This window comes from Chlorocebus sabaeus, chromosome 20 (genome assembly GCF_047675955.1).
Source record: "Chlorocebus sabaeus isolate Y175 chromosome 20, mChlSab1.0.hap1, whole genome shotgun sequence".
In the NCBI taxonomy this organism is placed as follows: domain Eukaryota; kingdom Metazoa; phylum Chordata; class Mammalia; order Primates; family Cercopithecidae; genus Chlorocebus; species Chlorocebus sabaeus.
In genome coordinates, this window is record NC_132923.1 from 90,931,338 (window position 1) to 90,951,796 (window position 20,459).

Below are 20,459 nucleotides of genomic sequence, written 5' to 3' on the forward strand. Positions count from 1 at the left end.
ACCGCACCCGGCCAGAGCTCTCACTTTCAAAGAAGGAAGCTACAAATATAAAAACAAAAACTAGAACCAAACTGGAATTAGAAGTGGAGGTATCAGTGTGAGCTTATAGTTTTCAATAAACAGAAATTAAAAAATAAAGACATGCGTGTTACATATATATATTCCTCGGGAGCAGGGAACCTAAGTATCGGCAACCATGTCTACTGTCAATATTTTGCCCCTGCCCTCCCCTCCTTCTTTTTTTTTTTTTTTTTTAAGAGACAGGGTCTTGCTCTGTTGCCCAGGCTGGAGTGCAGTGATGTGATCATAACTCACTGCAACCTTGAACTCCTGGCCTCAAATGATCCTCCTGAGTAGCTGCGACTACAGGCACGTGCTGCCACACTTGGCCCTTTTTTTTTTTTTTTTTTTTTTTTTTTTTTTTTTTTAAAGAAATGGGGTATCACTAAGTAGATCAGGCTGGTCTTGAACTCCTCAGCCCCCTAAACTGCTGGGATTATACCATGCCTGATGCATATTTTGGCTTTTAGAAAGCATTCTCCACTAAAGAGAACTATGCTGCCAAGAGCAAAAGCTCAAGGGCTAGTGAGGGTACAAAATAAGCCAGCCAGGAATATCTTCTCAGGCCAGAAAAATATTTAGTTCTCAAAGAATGACAGAAACATCAAAAAGACACAAAAGTCAGCCTGAAGAAACTTCCTTTAACCACACATGATACAATTTGAGCATCAAAACTATAATGGTATTAACAGATTATATAACCCCTCAAATAAGACAAATCCACTGAATTTTTTTTGGAGTGGCGAGGGGAGAGTGGAGAGACAGAGTCTCACTTTGTCACCCAGGCCGGAGTGCAGTGGTGCGATCTTGGCTCACCACAACCTCCGCCTCCTGGGTTCAAGCGATTCTCGTGCCTCAGCCTCCCGTGTAGCTGGGATTACAGGCGTGAGCTACCACGCCAGGCTAGTTTTGTATTTTTAGTACAGACGGGGTTTCAACACATTGGCCAGGCTGGTCTTCAACTCCTGACCTCAAGTGATCCACCGACCTCAGACTCCCACAGTGCTGGGATTACAGGTGTGAGCCAGAGTGCCTGGCCAAAAGTCCACTGAATTTATACAGTATAATAAAATATGTGAAAAATGAATAGGGAGAGGTGAAAGCTTTTGCTATGGTGAAATGCCAACTGATGGGTATAGAAAGAATTATGAAATTGTAAAAATAACATTCAGTGACCAGCATAGTATAATAATACAACCAGGAAACATCAATGGATCCTAAAAATAGGGCATTAAAATTTGTTGAGAAATGGGGTACTAACATAAATTTTAAGAACATTCCCATAAAATACTTATTAATTACCAAGGGAAAAAGAGTAACTTTACGGCAGCAAAACACCACTTTAATAAAGTGATCAAGGTTAACTTCATAGTAATGGGACAAAATTGAAACCTGTATAACCTAACAGGATGCAATGAGAACACAACTTTGCTGGGTGCAGTAGCTCATGCCTATAATCCCAGCCCTTTGGGAGGCCGAGACAGGAGAATCACCTGAACCCAGAAGTTCAAGACCAGCTGGGCAACACAGCAAGACCCTGTCTCTAAAAAAATTTTTAAAAACTTAGCCAGGCATGGTAGTGCATGCCTGTATTTCCAGCTACTCTACTCAAGAGGCTGGGGTGGGCCGGGCGTGGTGGCTCACACTTGTAATCCCAGCACTTTGGGAGGCTGAGGCGGGCAGATCACCTGAGGTCAGAGGTTCGAGACCAGTCTCACCAATATGGTGAATTCCCGTCTCTACTAAAAAAAAAATAAACAAAAATTAGCCGGGCATGATGGCGGGTGCCTGTAGTCCCAGCTACTCGGGAGACTGAGACACAAGAATCGCTTAAACCTGGGAGGCGGAGGTTGCAGTGAGCCAAGATCGTGCCACTGCACTCCAGCCTGGGTGACAGAGTGAGACTCTGTCTCAAAAAAACAAAAACAACCAAAGAGGCTGGGGTGGGAGGATCACTTGAGCCCAGGAGGTAATGACTGTGCCACTGCACTACAGCCTGGGCAACAGAGCAAGACTCTATCTCAAAAAAAAAAAAGGAACACAATACCACCTTTTTGTGATATTTCTGCCAAAGGTTCATAACCTGATTCTAATCCTGAGGAAATAACAGACAAATTCAAATTAAAGGACATCCTATCAAATAAACTGGTCTGTAATCTTCAAAAGTATCGAGGTTATAAAAGCTGAGGAAATAACTACAAAATGGCATCAGATTGAAGGAAATAGAAGACGAATAACAGTAGAATTCTAACACATGATCCTGGATCGGAACCTTCTGTTACAAAGGATATTACTGGCACATTTGGTGAAATATGAATTAAACTTGTAGATTAGATGCAATATTTATTCATGTTAGTTTTCTGATTTTAACGGCTGTATTGTTATGAAAAGTCTCTGTAGGAAGTACACACTAAAGTATTCAGGGCTGATGAGATAACATATCAGGAACTAATTCTGTATGGGTTAAGACAAGGGCTGTCAAACTTTTTCTGTAAAGGCCAGATAATAAGTATTTTAGGCTTTGCAAGTCACATGTGGTCTCTGTCACATATTCCTTGTTTTTTGTAAATATCCCTTAAATATGTAAACTTCATTATTAGCTTGTGGTTTGTATAAACACAGCCTACAGGTCACATTTGGTTCATGGGGTTTATTTTGCTGACCCCTGGTTTGGGGGGTGAAAAGCTCTTTGAACTATTCTCGTAATTTTGACGTTAAAAAAGTATTTCTGCTAATAGCCAGAGAAATCACTTGAAAAGTTCTGGGAATGACCGAATAGGGGTGAATAAGGCTGAAAGCTTATGAAATAAAAAGCATCGCTTTTACTCTACCCCATGCTGTGAAGTTTCCTACTGCCCATGCGGGCATCTTCTACTGCTCACAGGGCCTAGCATGCAGTTGAATGTATGAATGAAAGAATGAATAAATCTACCTCAATTTCCCAGGACAGGAAAACTGATTCCCTTCACATAGGATTAAAAAAACAAAAACAAAAACAAAACAGGCTGGGCACGGGGGCTCACACCTGTAATCCCAGCACTTTGGGAGGCCAAGGTGGGTGGATCATAAGGTCAGGAGTTCAAGATCAGCCTGGCCAAGATGGTGAAACCCCATCTCTACTAAAAATACAAAAAAAAATCAGCCCGGCGTGGTGGTGGGTGCCTATAATCTCAGCTACTCAGGAGGTTGAGGCAGAGAATTGCTTAAACCTGGGAGGCGGAGGGTGTAGTGAGCCAAGATCGCGCCACTGCACTCCAGCCTGGGTGACAGAGCAAAACTCCATCCCCCGCCCCATCCCCCCTCCAAAAAAAAACTTCTTTCTTAAGGAATATTTTAATATGATTTTTTCCTTGGCTACATTGAGATACCATTTCTTACCTCTCAGATTAGCAAAAATTCAAAAGCTTGACAATCATATTGCTGGCAAGGCTGTGTGCAAATAGACATTATCTTAAACTGCTGATGGAAATGTAAAATAGTATAACTATAAACTGTGGAGGGAAACTGGAGAATATCTAATAAAACTACATATACATTTAATTTTTGACTCAGCTATCCCAGTTCTAGGAATTTATCCTGAAGATACTCCTCAAAAAAAAAAAAAAAAAAATTCCCCTCCCAAAAAAAAAAAAAAAAAATCAATCAATCCATCTATCTACACACACATATGTATATATTAACAAACAATTAAACCTGCGAAAATTAATTCTTCTATGCCAAGGATCATCGTAAATTAATTGTTTCTCTGACTCTACTCCAATATGCTTATTTCTTAACAACAGGACTCTCTAGCCCTGAGCCCATCCTATCTACCAAAATGAGGCCATCAGGATCAGCACTGGCTCCTCCTCCTGTGACATCTAGGGATATGAAGGAAAAGCTGCTGCCTTCTAGATTCATTCTCACCTCTCAGAGTCCCAGGGTCTATATAACAAGCATGACTACTACAGATACTTCCTCTTTCTATGTGGGCCAGAAGAGGAAGCCAAAGTTTTCCTCAGCTGAGCAATCAGTTAGCTACTTAAATGGCAAACTCCAAGGGGCTTCACCACCACTAATTCCCCCTGCGCTGCTCTGGGCAAACAATCTTCACTACAAAGCAGTAATCAGCAGGTATGAAACACTGACCAAGGAACCCAGGACACTCAGACTTTAGGGTGAAAACTCAGGAAACAGTCTAAGCCAAGTTGACTTAAGTAAGGGTAATTATCTGTGTACTTCAGGGTAAAAAAAAATAGATAACGAGGAGAAAATTCTTTCGTGTAAGTACTGTAGTTAATAAAGGGAATGGGAATCATCTTTTGCAAACTCCTAAGAAAATAATGAATCTAGGTGATAATTATCAACGGCCACTACTAACAAAACAAGGGAGAGACTTGACATTACCTGCCTCCTGACAGATACACACTGAACCAACTGTTAAGTATTCTTCCCACCCCCTCAACCCAACCAAACCACAATAAGGTCAAGCCCCCAGTTTATAGGAAATATGGAGCTCATAAGAACATGTTAGAAAAAAACCTCTGAAGGATGCAGTCAGCAAAATCCAGAATGTGGGAAAAGTCTGCAAGAACAAACAACTCAGTTTCTGCAACAAATTAATTTCAAGGAAAAAAAAAAGAAGGTGAGAACACCCTAGATTAAAATAAACTTTGCAGCACAGCCTGGGCAACATAGCAAGACCCTATCTCTACAAAAACTGGAAAAAACTAGCCAGGTTTGTGGTGCATGTCTGTAGTCCCAGCTACTTGGGAGGCTGAGGTTGGAGGACTGTTTGAGCCCAGGAGTTCAAGGTTGCAGTGAGCTGTGATCGTGCCACTGCACTCCAGCCTGGGCAACAGAGAGAGACTCTGTCTCAAAAAGAAAAAAAGAAAAGAAAAAAAAAGAAAGAAAGAGTGATCAGACATCCCAATTATTTTATTTAACAGGTTTATATCTGTTGTCCCAGTAATATTAACAGAATCCTCTTTCATTATCAAAAGTTTCCTAGTTTAGATACTAAATTCTATCACCACCCTACTTACGAGACGTATTAACCAAATACACTGTGCTGACATAGTTTGGCTACTGATTCCAAAAAACCAACTGCAAAAAACATTTGAATATTAACTGGATATTTGATGATATTGATAAACTATTAATTGTTTTAGGTGTGGTAATAATATTGTGATTACATTTTTAAGGAGTCCTTACATTTAGAGATACAAATATATATAGACAAAATGACATAAAATTTGAGATTTGCTTCAAAATAAGCAAGAGAGACAGAGAAAGAAAACAGGTGGGGATGTAGATGAAATAGTATACCATGAGCTGACAATGTAGACGATACTGGGGATATAGTATGAGTCTTTTTACTTTTGAATATTTTTGAGATTTTTCCATAATACAATGTTAAACATAGTAAATAAAATTTTCCTAGTTCTAGAAACAGAAGTACCCTAGAAAGCTTCAGCTTCCTGCTCTTAGGCAAGAGCAAGCATTTGGCATCTAGCCATACAGAATTATATCTTTATTCAGGGTCACCTGGAGCCAGGGTCTATGAAACACTGTCACACATAAGGGTTCCTGAAGTTAAATCATAGCTACTAGTCTTCCTTATTTTACCTTTTCAATGAAAAAATAAAAAAAAATTTAAAAACCTTCCCTTCTCTAACAAGAGAATCACTTCTTCTGAAGATACTCTCAAGATGCTCTTTCCCTGCTGTAGGAGAAATGAAATACCTTAAAACTGTTTTGATGGTCTTTCCTCCTTGCCAAAAACTGGTCTTTTAGAAAGAATGTAATTCAAAGTGTTTTTCATTTCAGTCCATGCCCTGCTGAGCCCCAATAGGACAGTTTTCAGCAGAAACAATCAGTGAGACTGCATGAGAGGGCAAGTGGGCACCCAGCTTCCACTGCCTCACCTAAGCCAGTAATGGAGCTTCCACAGTATGGACATATAGTGGGCAATACGTACAGTTACCCAAGGGAAAATAAGAATATGAGAAAAGTAATGGAGGCAAAGAAAAAAGTAATGGAAGCAAAATGAAGTGCTAAGAATTAGCAACATCTGAGTTTCCCAACAATGGAAGCAGCAAAATAACCGGTATAGCAGCCCAGGTAATATTCTAAACAATTGTAGATGTACTGACTCACTTAATTCTTACTATAATCCTTGAAGTACCATTGTAAGTCCCATTTTAATGATGTAGAGAACTGAGGTATAAAGAAGTGAAGTAATCTGCCTACCACCACTATGCAGCAGGTCCAGCATAAGAACAAGTTCTGGGAGATACTTCTCTTTTGAAATTACTCTGAAAAGCAGTTGTTTAAAAAAAGACAAGAAAAGTAGGTGTTGGTAAAATGAAAATAGTGCTTTCTCTTTGGCAGGAAATAATTTTGACACTACCAGAAAGGGGTTTCAAAGGCTGCCTAGTTCTGGAGGAGGCCTAAAGGAACACCCGTCCATCTGCCACACAAGTCTACCGAAAGTCTCTCATACATGTGACATAGGAGGCACCAGAGAACTAAATTGGTACTAATGGACGAAAGCTTCAAGAGTGAACTGCTTGTTGCTGAAGATGTTCAAGCAAAGGCTGAATAGCTTTTTGCTAGAGATTGTATGGAAGGAATTCCTATGCAGTAGGAAGCAAGCTAAAGCTAGAATGCTTCCAATATAAAAATCACTCTAGTAAGGATTTCCTCCTGCAAGCCCTCCTACTTCAGGGCTGACAGAGTCTATGGCAATTCAAAACTGATTCAAAACTTAAGTCATTCTGTGTTCCATTAAGTTGTTAACATCAAACTTCTATCCCCAGCAGGCCTACAGCTGGGCCAGTGAATAGCCAGAGACACAACTGCCTCCTCTCTTCAATGACACCAGTTGCAACACAAAGTCAATCTAGTACTCTTACTCTGAAAATGCAACACCCACATCTGAGGGCCAATCAGTATGCTGGAATCATTTTCTTAGAAGACATACAAATGAACTACAGGTTAGTGGTTATTTAATTCAACCCAAATCACAATTAAATTTATTATGCCTCCTAAGGTTCATCATACCCATCTGAGACACTTAAGAGCTAGCATCAATGTCTGTTTATAACAGACTCATTCCTTCAATCAAGGCATAAAATGCAATGTATTACGGAGCTAGAGTGGGTATCATTTCAAAACTGTATCTTGATTGTCCTTCAAATTATTATGGGCAACAATTTGTAAGGTCCTAAGACCATCCCTAAGATGCAGTCAATAAAGAGGATTAAGACCTTAAGCAGGGCTAGTCCTCACTACACTATGATACAAGGGGACACTGTTTTCCAATCCTCTGGGGCAATGCAGCCAAATGCCTCAATAGCTGTGTTGGTTTACTAGGGCTGCCATACATAACCAAGTGTCAAAAACTGGGTGACTTAACCAACAGAAATTTATTTCCTCATAGTTCAGGCTAGAAGTTCAAGATAAGGGTATTAGCAGGGTTCATTTCTTCTATGACCTCATTCCTTGGTTTGTAAATGACTACCTCCCTTTGTCTTTGCATGGCCTTCCCTCCGTGCTTGTCTGTGTCCTAATCCCCTCTTCTCGTAAATCATCCTGGATTAGGATCTATCTCAAAGACTTCATTTAACCTTAATTGCCTCTTTAAAGATACTATCTCCAAATACCATGAGTTACTGGGGGTTAGGATTTCAACCTATACAAATTTTAGTAGGACATAATTGAGCCTATAATAGTTATCAAAGAAAAAAAAAGAGAGAGAGAAAAAAGACATCCTAATATGGCCACTGCCATGACTCTGGCTGCAGTGGGGTAGAGGAGCAGGCCATGGGTCCACAGGTGCAGATGCCAAGGTGGGCAGTCCCTGGAACCCACCCCTGGAAGTCCCCACCTCCTAGTTCCCTCTCTCCTGGAACTCAGAGTCAAATTCACTGCCAGTAGCACTCAATTTTCAGTTCTTCACTTACGCATATTGTTTACTGGAACCATTTTTCTCATCTTTCTACTTTACTTGCTTATTTGCTTAATAAATTGAGTGACAGAGGTTCATCATAAGGATACTGCAGAATGGAGGTTCATCACTGTCTTCACTAAGCACAGTTTCTGTCCTGGACTGTGAATTTGAGTCCAGAGAACAAAACTAAGTTAATTGATGAAGTAAGAAGTAGGGGTAAAATGGAATGATACAAGCCTAAAAAAACAGAGGGATTTTTTTGCCGGGTGTGGTGGCTCATGCCTGTAATCCCAGCACTTTGGGAGGCTGAAGTGGGCTGGTCACTTGAGGTTAGGAGCTCGAGAACAGCCTTGCCAACATGGTGAAACCCACTCTCTACTAAAAATACAAAAATTAGCCAGGTGCAGTGGCGGGTGCCTGTAATCCCAGTTTTTGGGGAGGCTGAGGCAGGAGAATTGCTTGAACCTGGGAGGCGGAGGTTGCAGTAAGCCGAGATCATGCTACTGCACTCCAGCCTGGGTGACAGAGTGAGAACCTGTCTCAAAAAAAAGAACAGAGGTTTTTATAAGAAGGTAATAAAGGTAATGACCTAGAAGTGACAATAGACTGTGAGAATACCAATTCTCACCCCCAGGATTGGCGGATTTATTAAACAATGTTATTAATACATAACCTTGGAAAAAGACCCCAGGCTGCAAAAACTACTTTGGTTCAGAACATGTGATATTACATAATGAAAGTATCTCAGATGGAGACATGGAACAGTGTGGTTGTTAAGAATGTGATCTCTGAAGCCAGACTACCCAGGTTTCTATCCCAGTTCTGCCACTTACACAGCTGTGTTATCTTGAGCAATTTATTTAATCTCTCTGTACCCTTGCTTCCTCATGTGTGAAATAAGTACAATGATAATATCTCTCATTGAACTGGTGTGAGAAGCAAATGACCTTTACATTTTCAAGTGCTAAGAACAGTGCCTGGGAGCTAGTAAGTGCTCAGAGTTTGTAAATTTATTAAATAAATTCTCGATTGCATATGGTTCATCAGAAACATCACAGTCATGGCAGCAGCAGCCGTCATTGCCATGAAGCAGTCACTGCCATGATGCTGGCTGCAGTGGGGTACAGGCACAGGACACGGGTCTTCTGGTGCAGATGCCAAGGTGGGCAGTCCCTGGAACCCTCCTCTGGAAGCCCCCCAACAAGCCCACTGCCCTGGGAACCCACCCCTGGGAACTGCCACAATTGGGCCAGACTGAGCTGAGCTATCCGCCAGTGGGAGAGAAGCGCACAGAGGAACAGGCAGAAAGGGGCACTAGGGCAGAGCTGGGCCCAGGGTGGTCCCGTGCTTGCACACGGAGCACAGGGGCCTGGCCCAAGACATGGAGCTGGGGCCATGCTTCAGGGGCCCAGGGTGGGAAGTGAAAGCAGCATCTCACAGCAGTACAGTACAACATACCCACATTGTTTGCCAGCCCCATGGAGCAGATCACCATGTAAACAACTGGCATGGCCACTGCCAGGAGCCCCAGACTCGATACGTTGGAGCAGCCCAGCGCCTGGCCCAGGACAATGCACTGGACCGGAAGCCCTTGCTGAAGACTGCTAGGAGGTGCAGCTGGGGCTGCACGCTCTACGAAGTCGGTGGGAGACAGGGAAAAGCGGGGGCCCCACCCCTTCCGAGTTGGTGGGGTGGGAGCCCCCTGGGTGGGAACTCCCTGGGTGCAGCCGCTGCTGCCCTGCTGCAGCTTTGGACCCAGGCATCTCTGAACTCTTGGGCCTAGGAAGGCCCCTGCCCCTTGCAGGCTCAGAATTGTCTACTCTCGCTACCTGGCTTCTCCCTTGTCGGTGCCTACTCCAATTTCAGAGCAAAGTTGGGGCCCAGCCCGGGAGCTGTCACAGTCCAACTGGTTGTGCATATGCTCAGGGCAGTGCTGACACGCCAACCCCCTTGCCACTTTGGCCCCCTCCAGACTTTGGGCACTGACAAGCATGGGAAGGAGGCTGAGGGGTATGCTGAGGACAGCCCAGTGCTGGCCTGCAGGCACTCCTTAGCATGAATAGCCTAGGCACCATGAACAGCAGCAGGAGGCAGACAGGCTCCTGGGCAGAAGGAAGCTGGTCCACAGTGAAGACCCACCTTCAAGCCAGGGAAAGCCTGAAGCCTGGGGGCTGGGTCGCCAGTCCTGGAAACCGCAAGGGCAACTTGTGGTGCTTTTCCCTGGGCCCACCCATGGCTGCCCATGGACCAACCAGCATGCACTTCCTCTCCTATGAGGCCCATAAAAACCCCTAGACTCAGCCAGACCTGGGAGGAGGGATCACAGGGAGATAATGGGACCACTTGCCTGCAGAAAGGAACCACCCATTCCAGGACCTCCTCTCTGCTGAGAGCTGAACACTCAATGGGAGGACCTGCCTACAGATAGGAGCTACCCACCGTGGGTCCCCTCTAAGCTATTATATCACTCAACAAAGTTCCCCTTTGTCTTGCTCATCCTATACTTGTCTGTGTACCTCATTCCTTCTGGATGCAGGACAAGAACTCGGGACCCGCCAAATGGCAGGGCCAAAACAGCTGTAATACAAATAGAGCTGAAATATGCCCCTTGCTCACCACATTGTGGGTGACAAGGAGAGAAGAGAGAAGGGGAAAACTTGAGAGGAGGAGAGAAGAGCTGCGGCCCTTCAGAGAGACCAGACCTGAGAGCTCCCCAGGCCTGAGCTGTGACTCCCACTTTGGGGCCTGATGGCTCCCAGAGTCTCCAAGCTTCTGGGTACCACTGCATTCCCTTGTGCCAGCTGTGGAAGCTGCTTGTGGTGCGCCTGGTCCTGATGCAGCCTCACAGTGAGCTAGTACCCATGCCAGCCCCTGGAGTTGGCCGCCCTGCTGCAGCAGTTGGCATGCCTGACTGTGTGCAGTGGCCGGACCCTATGCTCGCTTGCTCACACACCCCTCACCACTCTGCTCCAGTCTCTTTGGAGGTGTGGGATCCAGGCTGGTAGCTTGAGCCAAGTGTAGCCTGCCAGGCCAAGTGGGCCCAGCAGGCCCGAGCAAAGCTCATGCAAAGGCGCCACTGGTCACAGAGGTTTCTAGCTAGAAAAGCAACACCTCCCAGGATCCTGTAACAACAGCTGAGGGGTTAAGACCACAGACATTGGAGTAAGATACTGTGGGGTTGAATGGTAGTTTCTACTGCTTATTAATAACTTCCTTAACTTCTCTGTACTACAGTGTCTTCATCTATAAAACAGATTTACTCAGATTATCCACCTCATCGAAAAAAAATGAACATGTGTCACCCACCTCATCAGAGTATTTTGAGAATCAAATTTAACAAATGTAAGTCATTTAAAAAATGTTAAGATATAGTAAATGCTCAGCAAATGTTACCTATTCTTACTCTTTTGATATTTCATTTTCCAACTTTTCTTGACTAAGGAAGATAGAATAATTTTTAAAGAATCTGCTTCTATTGGGCTTATGCAACATGTGAATCAGTCAACCAATAATCTCATAAAGCAATAATCACAACTGATGATAGAAGCATGAGCTCAAAATATTAGCAAGACTAGACTTCTGCTTCTCGTCATTATGGGGAATCAGAGATCAGATTTACCCTTGCACCTTAAAAACAAAAAAAATTAGATGAAACATATGAAACAATAGTTTGTAGACACTGGACCAAAAGGAAACATGCAAAGTAAGCCCTAAGACTGCCCTAGCTTACGACCTGAAGAACACGTCTAGGAAGCAGCAAAGGGGGTACTCAAAAGAGTCCAGCAGTCTCCCTGAGTTGAGAAGACAGAGTTGAGAACTTGGGGACGCTAAGATGGCTAGAATTTTCAAGGCAGGGTACCACAGTAAACAGAGATATACAGAGGGGAACTCTGGAGATCTGCACGGGCTTCCTCTGGGTTTTTAGCTGAATATCTATCAGCATATGTGGGTAAGGAAACGATCCAAGAAAATGAGTAGGTACCCTCTTCAGAGCTCACAAAGGACACAGAATCGTTCATGTTCCCATCAGCCTGAGTGGAAAAAACTCACAATACATGGGCATCAAATACAGTACTCAAAGTATTGCCCTAGTAGTAAGAAAAAATTAGCCTCATGTGCTGCCCTGGTCTCACCAAACAAAGCCTAAAAGTAATCCTTCAAAGGATCAAACAATTTCTAAATAACTGCATCCCAGAGTCTCAAGAATGTTTAAAGGAATATAAAAATATCCAGCAAACAAGCTAAAATAATCTTCTCATATCAATGAACTGGCACTTTGCATGGCATGGATACAAAAGAAAAATGGAATGAAGCACTAATACAGTGACCAAACATGTGAGCAAGTCTATGGAAAAACAAAAACAAAAACCATGAAATTTAACAAGTTTCCATGAAATTTAACAAGCTCCAAAGCTGTAAGACCGGTATTGCTCCAGGTTGTGTGTTCTGAGACCACAGACATCAAGAGATATTCAAAACCATGTGCCAAGACTGGGTACGTCTTGGGGGCTACCCAACTTACAATCTTTCTCAGCCTCATACACCAAGCGCTAGTACGTCTAGAAGAGGTGCCTTCTGAGAGAAGTTAGCCTCTAACATTGTCCTATGGCAGTCTATCACTGTCCCAAACTGCCTGTGGAATTTAAGCTCCTGTATCAAATAATGTCACTTAAGTCTGCGTGATACATCGTGCTTCACTTAAACTTTTAGTTTTTCAGGTTACTATTCTCTAACAAAAAGCTTAACAAATACCTACTGATCAATCACACTTTCCTTTTTTAACATTTTTTTTTTTCAATTGGCTTCTAAGATACTTCTCCTGGTCCTTGCTCCTGAATGAATAGTTAATTCATTTTAGTCTAATTCCTCACTATTGCCCCAACCTCTAAAACTTGCCCCAGAGCTCAATCCTTGGATATCTCTTCCTCCTCTATCAATTCCACCTTTAAAATACATCCCCAAATCTGACCACTTCTTATCATCTCAATCACCATGGGTTCAAATAACCATTGTCTCTTACCTGGTAGCCTTCTAACTATAACCAGAGTGGGTTTTTTTGTTTGCTTTTTTGTTTGTTTTTGGTTTTTTGACAAGGTCTTGCTCCAAGGCTGGAGTGCAGTGGTGTGATCTCAGCTCACTGCAACCTCCACCTCCCAGGCTCAAGACATCCTCCCACCTCAGCCGCCCGAGTAGCGGGGACTACAGGCATGCGTCACCATGCCCAGCTAATTTTTGCATTTCTTGTAGAGACGGGGTTTCATCATGTTGCCCAGGCTGGCCTCGAACTCATGAGTGGTCTTGAACTCAAGCAATCCGCCTGCCTTGGCCTTCCAAACTGCTGGGATTACAGGTGTAAGCCACTGCACCCAGCCCAGAGTGATCTTTTGATCTACGTCAGATCATGACATTCTTATTTAAACCTTCCAGTGGCTACTCATCTCACCCAGCATAAAAACAAAAGTCCTGGTGGCTTACACCTGTAATCCCAGCGCTTTGGGAGGCCGAGGCGGGTGGATCACTTGAGGTCAGGAGTTTGAGACCAGCCTGGTCAACGTGGTGAAACCTGTCTCTACTAAAAATACAAACATTAGCTGGGTGTGGGGCAGCCACCTGCAATCCCAGCTACTCCGGAGGCTGAGGCAGAAGAATCACTTAAATCTGGGAGGTAGAGGTTGCAGTGAACCAAGATCGTGCCATTGCACTCCAGCCTGGGCAACAAGAGCGAAACTCCATCTCAAAAAGCCTCAAAATTGTTTAATCTGGCTGCCCACTATACTTCAGGCCTCACTTCCCAACACTCACCACTCAACTTATTCTGTACCAGCATCACTGGACTCTGTTGCACAAAGAATACATGGAGCAAGCTCCTAGATTAGGCCCCTGGCACTTCATGTTGCCTCTGCCTGGAACACTTTTCTTCCAGATATCTCCATTTGGGCTCCATGACTTCCTTCAGGTCTTTTCTCATATGTCAACTTACTACTGAGGACCTCCCTGACCACCTTACATAAAATGTCAAACCCTGGCCTCTACATTCTCTTATCCTACTTTATTTTTCTCAGAAGCACCATGTCTATCCATTATGTTATATATTTACTCATTAACTTGTCTTTCTCCACTAGAATCTAAGCTCCCTGAGGACAGGGATTTTATTGCTTTATGTTCACTGCTTTATTTCCCATGCCTAAAACAGTGTCCTAGCAGATAGCACATAATCAAATAATGTTGAATGTAAGAAAAGGAACGCAGAAAGAAAGGGGAGAAGGTCTATTTTCCTCAACCTGAACAAACCATTTAACTTGTGGACACCAATTTTCCCGTCGTGTAAAATGTGAGGTTTGAACTTTTGAACCTCCAAAGAGTTCTAGCACTCTGCCACGCCATTATGGGGTGGTCACAGGTCATAGTTCACAAGGTTGTCCAATGGTCAGGATGGGCACACAATTTATAACAGCCTCAAAAATCCAAGTACTGATAACCTACCCTCCTTTCTCCTGACATTTTCAATACAACAGAAATCTGTGATATTTATTTCACTCTTCTCTGTGACAGAACCAAGACTCTTACTCCATTTCTCCCCATTACGGAGTAAGGTATGGGTTTTACCATTTGGCCAGAAGCAATTGTCAAGGCCCAGCCAGATTCACAGCAAGTTTCCTTACCTCCACGGCAGTGGGCGGCTGGAACAAGGAGTGCCAGGACTGCTGTGGGCTCGTGGGTTCAGGAAAAAGGCAAGAGGAGAAGTAGCCAAAGCACAATCAGCACTAAATGGGACTTTAGTGAGGAAGAGGGCTGGAGCAGATGTGGGTGAAAACATGTGCTGGTTTACTTCAGCTCCTCGGCAAAGGGTAGAGATTCTGACAAGGTACCACAACAGGAAAAAAACAAGGTCAGTGATTAACTTTTCAACCAAAAAGAAACATATTCAAAGTGGCTTGGTTTAGGCAAAAAGTTCAAGAAAAGTAAGTGGTCAAAAATCATTCTCCAATATCATACTTTAGTACCAATGTTGGTACAGGATGACAACAGAGACAAAAACTTAATCCACAAAATTAAAATACAACATTTAAGATTTGGCTACTCAACATATTTGTTATTTATTTATTTTTATTTTTATTTTTTGAGACAGAGTTTTGCTCTTGTTGCCCAGGCTGGAGTGCAATGGCACAATCTTGGCTCACTGCAATCTCCACCTCCTGGGTTCAAGTGATTCTCTTGCCTCAGCCTCCCAAGTAGCTGGGATTACAGACATGCACCACCACACCCAGCTCATTTTGTATTTTTAGTACAAACAGAGTTTCATCATGTTGGTCAGTCTGGTCTCAAACTCCTGACCTCGAGTGATCCACCCACCTAAGCCTCCCAAAAGTGCTGGGATTACAGATGTAAGCCACCGCGCCCAGCCAATTTAGAATTGGTTTCTGGGCAAACCAAACATTGCAAATTTACTACAACTCATCAATTAGCAGGCAACAGTTAATATTTAATGTTCAATGACTAAAACTTCCTAGAAAAATGTGTATGTCCCTAAGAGCAAAACATTCTGAATAGTTTATAAATTATTGATTATATCTACAATAATACTAATTTGTTTAGCTAACTTTTCTCTAATGAATGTATCAGATAATGTCAGTTAACTATGTATTTTGCTTCCACTTAAATTTTAGATTCCCAGGTTATTTTTTCCCATAAAAACAATCTAGCCATTTTGACATGTTAAGTCCTATTGAAGATTATTAAATAAGATCATTAGATTGAAAACAGGTGATAAATACAGATTTCTAATTTGCTACCATTAGTAGAAATTACACATGATAAAAATAACAAAAACAATATTCATAATATTTAATTTGCTACCTTATTGGCATGGCTTTCTATAAACGCACCATATTTAATTTCCAAGGTAAAAAAATTACTTAAGTATCACATAAGTACCTGATCTACTTCAAAATGATAACATTATTAGTTTCTTGTACTGTTATTTCTGACTGTTTATAATATGGATACAGTGACATTCAAAGGAAATCTTCACTTTCCTAGTCATTATCACTCTAGTGGTCTTCAATTTACTTCTCAGGTGGATACACAATATGGGGTCATAACAGGATAGAATATAGGAGGGCAAACAGCTATTTAAAATTACAGTTATGCCCATATTTCTACAAACTCAACATTTTTTTTAAAGTTAAAAAGTAAAAATGTTAATTTTAAGTTAATTTCTCCTTTTCAAAAAGAATTTTCACTCTTCCAAATAACTATATCAAAGTTAAGCTCCTTCATATATAAGTTAGAACCAATTAGAACATTACACAGTACTTACTTGTTAACCTGAATAATATGCTTATACAAAATTTTGAAGCCTTAAGTCTTATCACATAAAATGAAGTTTAGCCATTTTGTTCAATATGTAACTGAAATTATAAAAATCTATGAAAGCCAAATTTCTTTTTTTTTGAGACAGAGTCTCACTCTGTTGCCCAGGCGGGAGCACAGTGGCGTGATCTCGGCTCAGTGCAAGCTCCTCCTCCCGGGTTCATGTCATTCTCCTGCCTCAGCCTCCCGAGTAGCTGGGACTACAGGCGCCCGCCACCACGCCCAGCTAATTTTTTGTATTTTTAGTACAGACAGGGTTTCACCATGTTAGCCAGGATGGTCTCGATCTCCTGACCTCGTGATCTGCCCGTCTCGGCCTCCCAAAGTGCTGGGATTACAGGCATGATCCACCACGCCAGGCCGGCATATTTTATTTTCTTTTTGCCCCTAATTACTACCCTGCAAAGTGGTTATACAATGTGTCTAGAGTCTAAAAAAGATTGTTTGAAAAAGGAAAAGGTGATATACAAACTACTTATTAGCTCCTCAGGGGGTATTTTTCTAACTCAAAGTCAACAAAACAGATTCAATGATTACCAACAGCAGTGTACCAACATTTGAAAAGCATGATTTGCCAGGTATGGTAATCTCAGCACTTTTAAGAGGCTGAGGCAAGAGGATCACTTGAGCTCAGGAGTTCCAGACTAGCCTGAGCAACATAGAGAGACCTTATTTCTACAAAAAAAAATTTAAAAATTAGCCAGGCTTGGTGGTGCATGCCTGTAGTCCCAGCTGCTGAGGTGGAAGGATCCCTTGGGCCCAGGAGGTCAAGGTTTAGTGAGCTGTGACAGCACCACTGCACTCCCGCCAGGGCCATAAAGTAAGACACTGTCAAAAGCAAAAACAGAACCATGATTTTTGACCATTTAAGTTTTCTTAAACTACAAACTCCATTTAAAAAATTTTAATTTTGTTAACAAGTGACCTTTACTTTAAATAACACATTAGTTGATGAAGTCTGTTTTTAAATGGTCTTTTACTTTTGTGTCACTATGGGAATAAAAGGTTTTTTTTTTTTTGAAGTGTGTCAATACTCCAACTATACACTTCAAACACATCCTGTTTCTCAAGGTCTAACAGAATCATTAACTCAATCAATAAGCATCCATGGACACTGAAGGGCAACATCACAAAAGAAGCCCACTAAAGAAGCCTGTCTGTCTTGGGGCAAGCAGTTTGACTCAGGAAGAAAATCTGAAGTACACTCCCTTCACCCTGTGAGTTAAACAAAGGCAGTTCAAGACAGATAATTGAGGTGAAATGGATTCTAGGTCTCTTCTTTCACTGGTTCTCTAATTTACTGATGAATTCACTTGGCACTTCTTCATTAAATAAGCCTGAGGTGCTCTTGGAAAAGTCACCCTGAAGAGGAAGCCTTCTTCCACTCCCAGCTTTGATATTCTCACCTAATAAAGTTTATATCTATATTGGCCAATATAGAAATAAAATTCAGGTCACACCCTAAAGGACCCATGCTTGAATCTGCAAGGGCAGATCTGAGGTCCTGAGCTGACAGGCCATGGGCAGAAATACCCTCTCTAGTCAAAGGAGGAGGTACTTTTTGTTTCCATTGGTTTCTCACATTCATGGGGCTTATATTTGCAGCTTCGACACTAACTTTAAATAAACATTTGCTTTCAAGGCAAGAAAATAATTGTCTTCATTTTTTTACTCAGTTCCCCAAGTATTCAGGAACCCCTAAAATGACATCTAACTCAGTTTCTGGAATTGGAAACCTCATATGCCCCTGCCAAGGACCACTGTTTTGACCTTGAATTAATCAAGCCAGCTCAGCCCTCTTCCTGACAGGCATCTCCAAAACAGTCTTCATCCAAATAAACGAAGCTGTGTTAGTTGGCATTAGTTTTTTTCCCTGACATCTGCCAGTTTCCATAGAGACCCCAGCCTCCTTACTGAATCCGCAGACATGGTGCTCCCAGTCTCTCTCGCCTCCGTTTCATCATTCTCCTGGCTACTCAAGTTTGCCCTCACACTGGAGTCTTGGTAGGAAGTTCTCTCACACAAGGGGTATGCAGTTCTGTCAGCCAAAGGAAATTATAAAAGCTTCCCAAACTTACGGCAAAAATTAAAGTACTTTTCTCCAAAAACATGATCTTCAGAACACCCCTCCCCTCCCCTCACAAAAGACCTAAGAGCCCAGGAGGCAGCGGTGGGACAGTGGCAAGTTCCAGATCCCAAATGAATCAGCTGTCCTCTGATCTGCCTGACATCATTCACACTCAGCCAGCAACAAATCAGAGCTACAGAAAGCACCTTGTTCCTGCGTCAGTGACAAGCACCCTCCCCCACAAATCAGTTGCAACCTCCAACCCTGAGGCCTGGCAGCAGTAAAGACTCTGGCAGAAATTATACATAGCAACTTGAAAACTCACACTGTGTCAGAAATACTATTAACCCAGAAGGCATGGGCCAAGCTAAACAGCTGTTGCAGTGGGCAAGGGACTGGAAGAAAGATCAAGGATCTCAAACTGGTAAAATAATGAGCTAAGACTATGTGGGTGTTTCTGTAACATTATTCATTCTCAAACCCAAGCCTGAAGGAAGACTACAGGGCTTTAATATCTGGGCTCAAAGCACAGTCATTATTCAAATGCTGAATCTGACCAATTTAACTAAACTGTATTCCTTCAGACAAAGTTCAGTGCCATTTTTTATTCAATTTCTATTACTCTCTAATCATTTGAATATACTTGTGGTAAGAAAAGCCATAAGGAAAGTTAATAAGCCCAGAAACTAACTTAAGTTCACCCATTAATATTTAAGGTAAGTTGCAGAAGACCTCTATTGAAGGGTAAGCTAAGCATATTTCTGTATGCTATGGTTTCCCCACCTGTAAAATGAAGATCATTAAGGTACCTAATATATAGGCTGTGGTGAGGATTAATATACATAAACAGCAAAGTGCCTAGCACAGAGAAAGCACTATAGAAGTGTTAGCTATTACTGTAATTCTTGCCCTCTTGGAGCAATCTCCCAGTCTAAAGGAAGAGATCAGTCTCAACAAATAGGAAGTCATCTGAGAAAAAGAACCTAGACTCAACAAAACCAAGTGATCAAGTAAACTGTGGAGCTAAACCCTGGCAGCTAAGAGAGCCAAAGAGAAGCAAGTCTTGTCCCCAGCTTCAGAGGCTCTGCCAACTCTGATGGGCTTCTCTCATTCACCTAGATGACAAAGTGTGTCAAACTGTTTTTTCTAGGGTAATGTTCAAAGGACTAATTCATAGGCAAACCAGTGCTTTTTCAAATGCGGGTCACGCCTCTTTAGTAAGACATTATATCAATTTACGAAGTCAGGATCAACATTTTCTAAAAAGGGAAACTACCTGCACACAAAAAGTACATATACAAATGAAATAGAATAGAAAAGAAAATATCAGAGTCCTTCGCATACCGTAGGGTAAGCACTGTTGTGAAATGTGTGTTTATGACATCCATTACTGAAATACATACAAATATACAAATGCAAACATATGTGATGGGCCATAATGTAAACTCTATTTGTTATTGAGGTCGAGTCTAAAAAGTCTGAAAGCCACTGTTCTAATTACCCAAGCAAACTCACCCACCTAGTAGCCACAGGCCCTCACTTTTCCTCTCCATGTATTAGTCCAATTATTCAGCCCTCTCAGCACCCTCTTTTTTCAGAATCCCCAGTTCAGTAGCAGGTCCTAAAGATAACTAGAACACCTCAGAAATCTAGCAGCTCTCAACAAGTACCGGCTCCCACTTTGGAAAGCCTTATGATAATATCAGGGTCAGTTGCCAAAAGCCCCAACCTTGATCTATCCTCCCGTCCCCAGCTAAGGCTTGCAGTTATGGCTGAACCCTAAGTTTCTACTCAATATTCTGCAATTCTCTAATACCCAAGACCAGGCTACATGATGATAATAATAATAATAACAACAATAATAATAATGACATAACAGCAACCAACATTTATTAAGTGCTTAACTATTTATTAGGTTCTATTCTAAGCATTTTACACATTAATACCCATGTAGTACTCATCATAGCCATATGATATATGTGCTATTATTCCATTATTATTATTTTTTAAATTAGTATTATTTTT

At 42.1% G+C, this 20,459-nt stretch overlaps 1 protein-coding gene across 12 annotated transcripts in view; it reads right to left on the reverse strand.

Moving 5' to 3' along the window:
* Window positions 1-20,459, reverse strand: part of MAST2 (microtubule associated serine/threonine kinase 2) — a 262,802-nt gene that overhangs the window by 97,857 nt on the left and 144,486 nt on the right. For 2 of the 12 annotated variants that reach the window (XM_073007349.1, XM_073007348.1), the window contains exons 1-2: window positions 18,281-18,564; window positions 14,656-14,850 (exon numbers count right to left, since the gene is read on the reverse strand). The exons of 8 other annotated variants lie outside the window; for them this stretch is intronic. In XM_073007349.1, coding sequence (XP_072863450.1) covers window positions 14,656-14,850; window positions 18,281-18,330 — 245 coding nt within the window. In that variant the 5' untranslated portion in view covers window positions 18,331-18,564. Of the gene's footprint in view, window positions 1-14,655; window positions 14,851-18,280; window positions 18,568-20,459 lie in introns of those variants that run through there. 2 more of the 12 variants (XM_073007350.1, XM_007978932.3) reach the window with 2 other exon arrangements.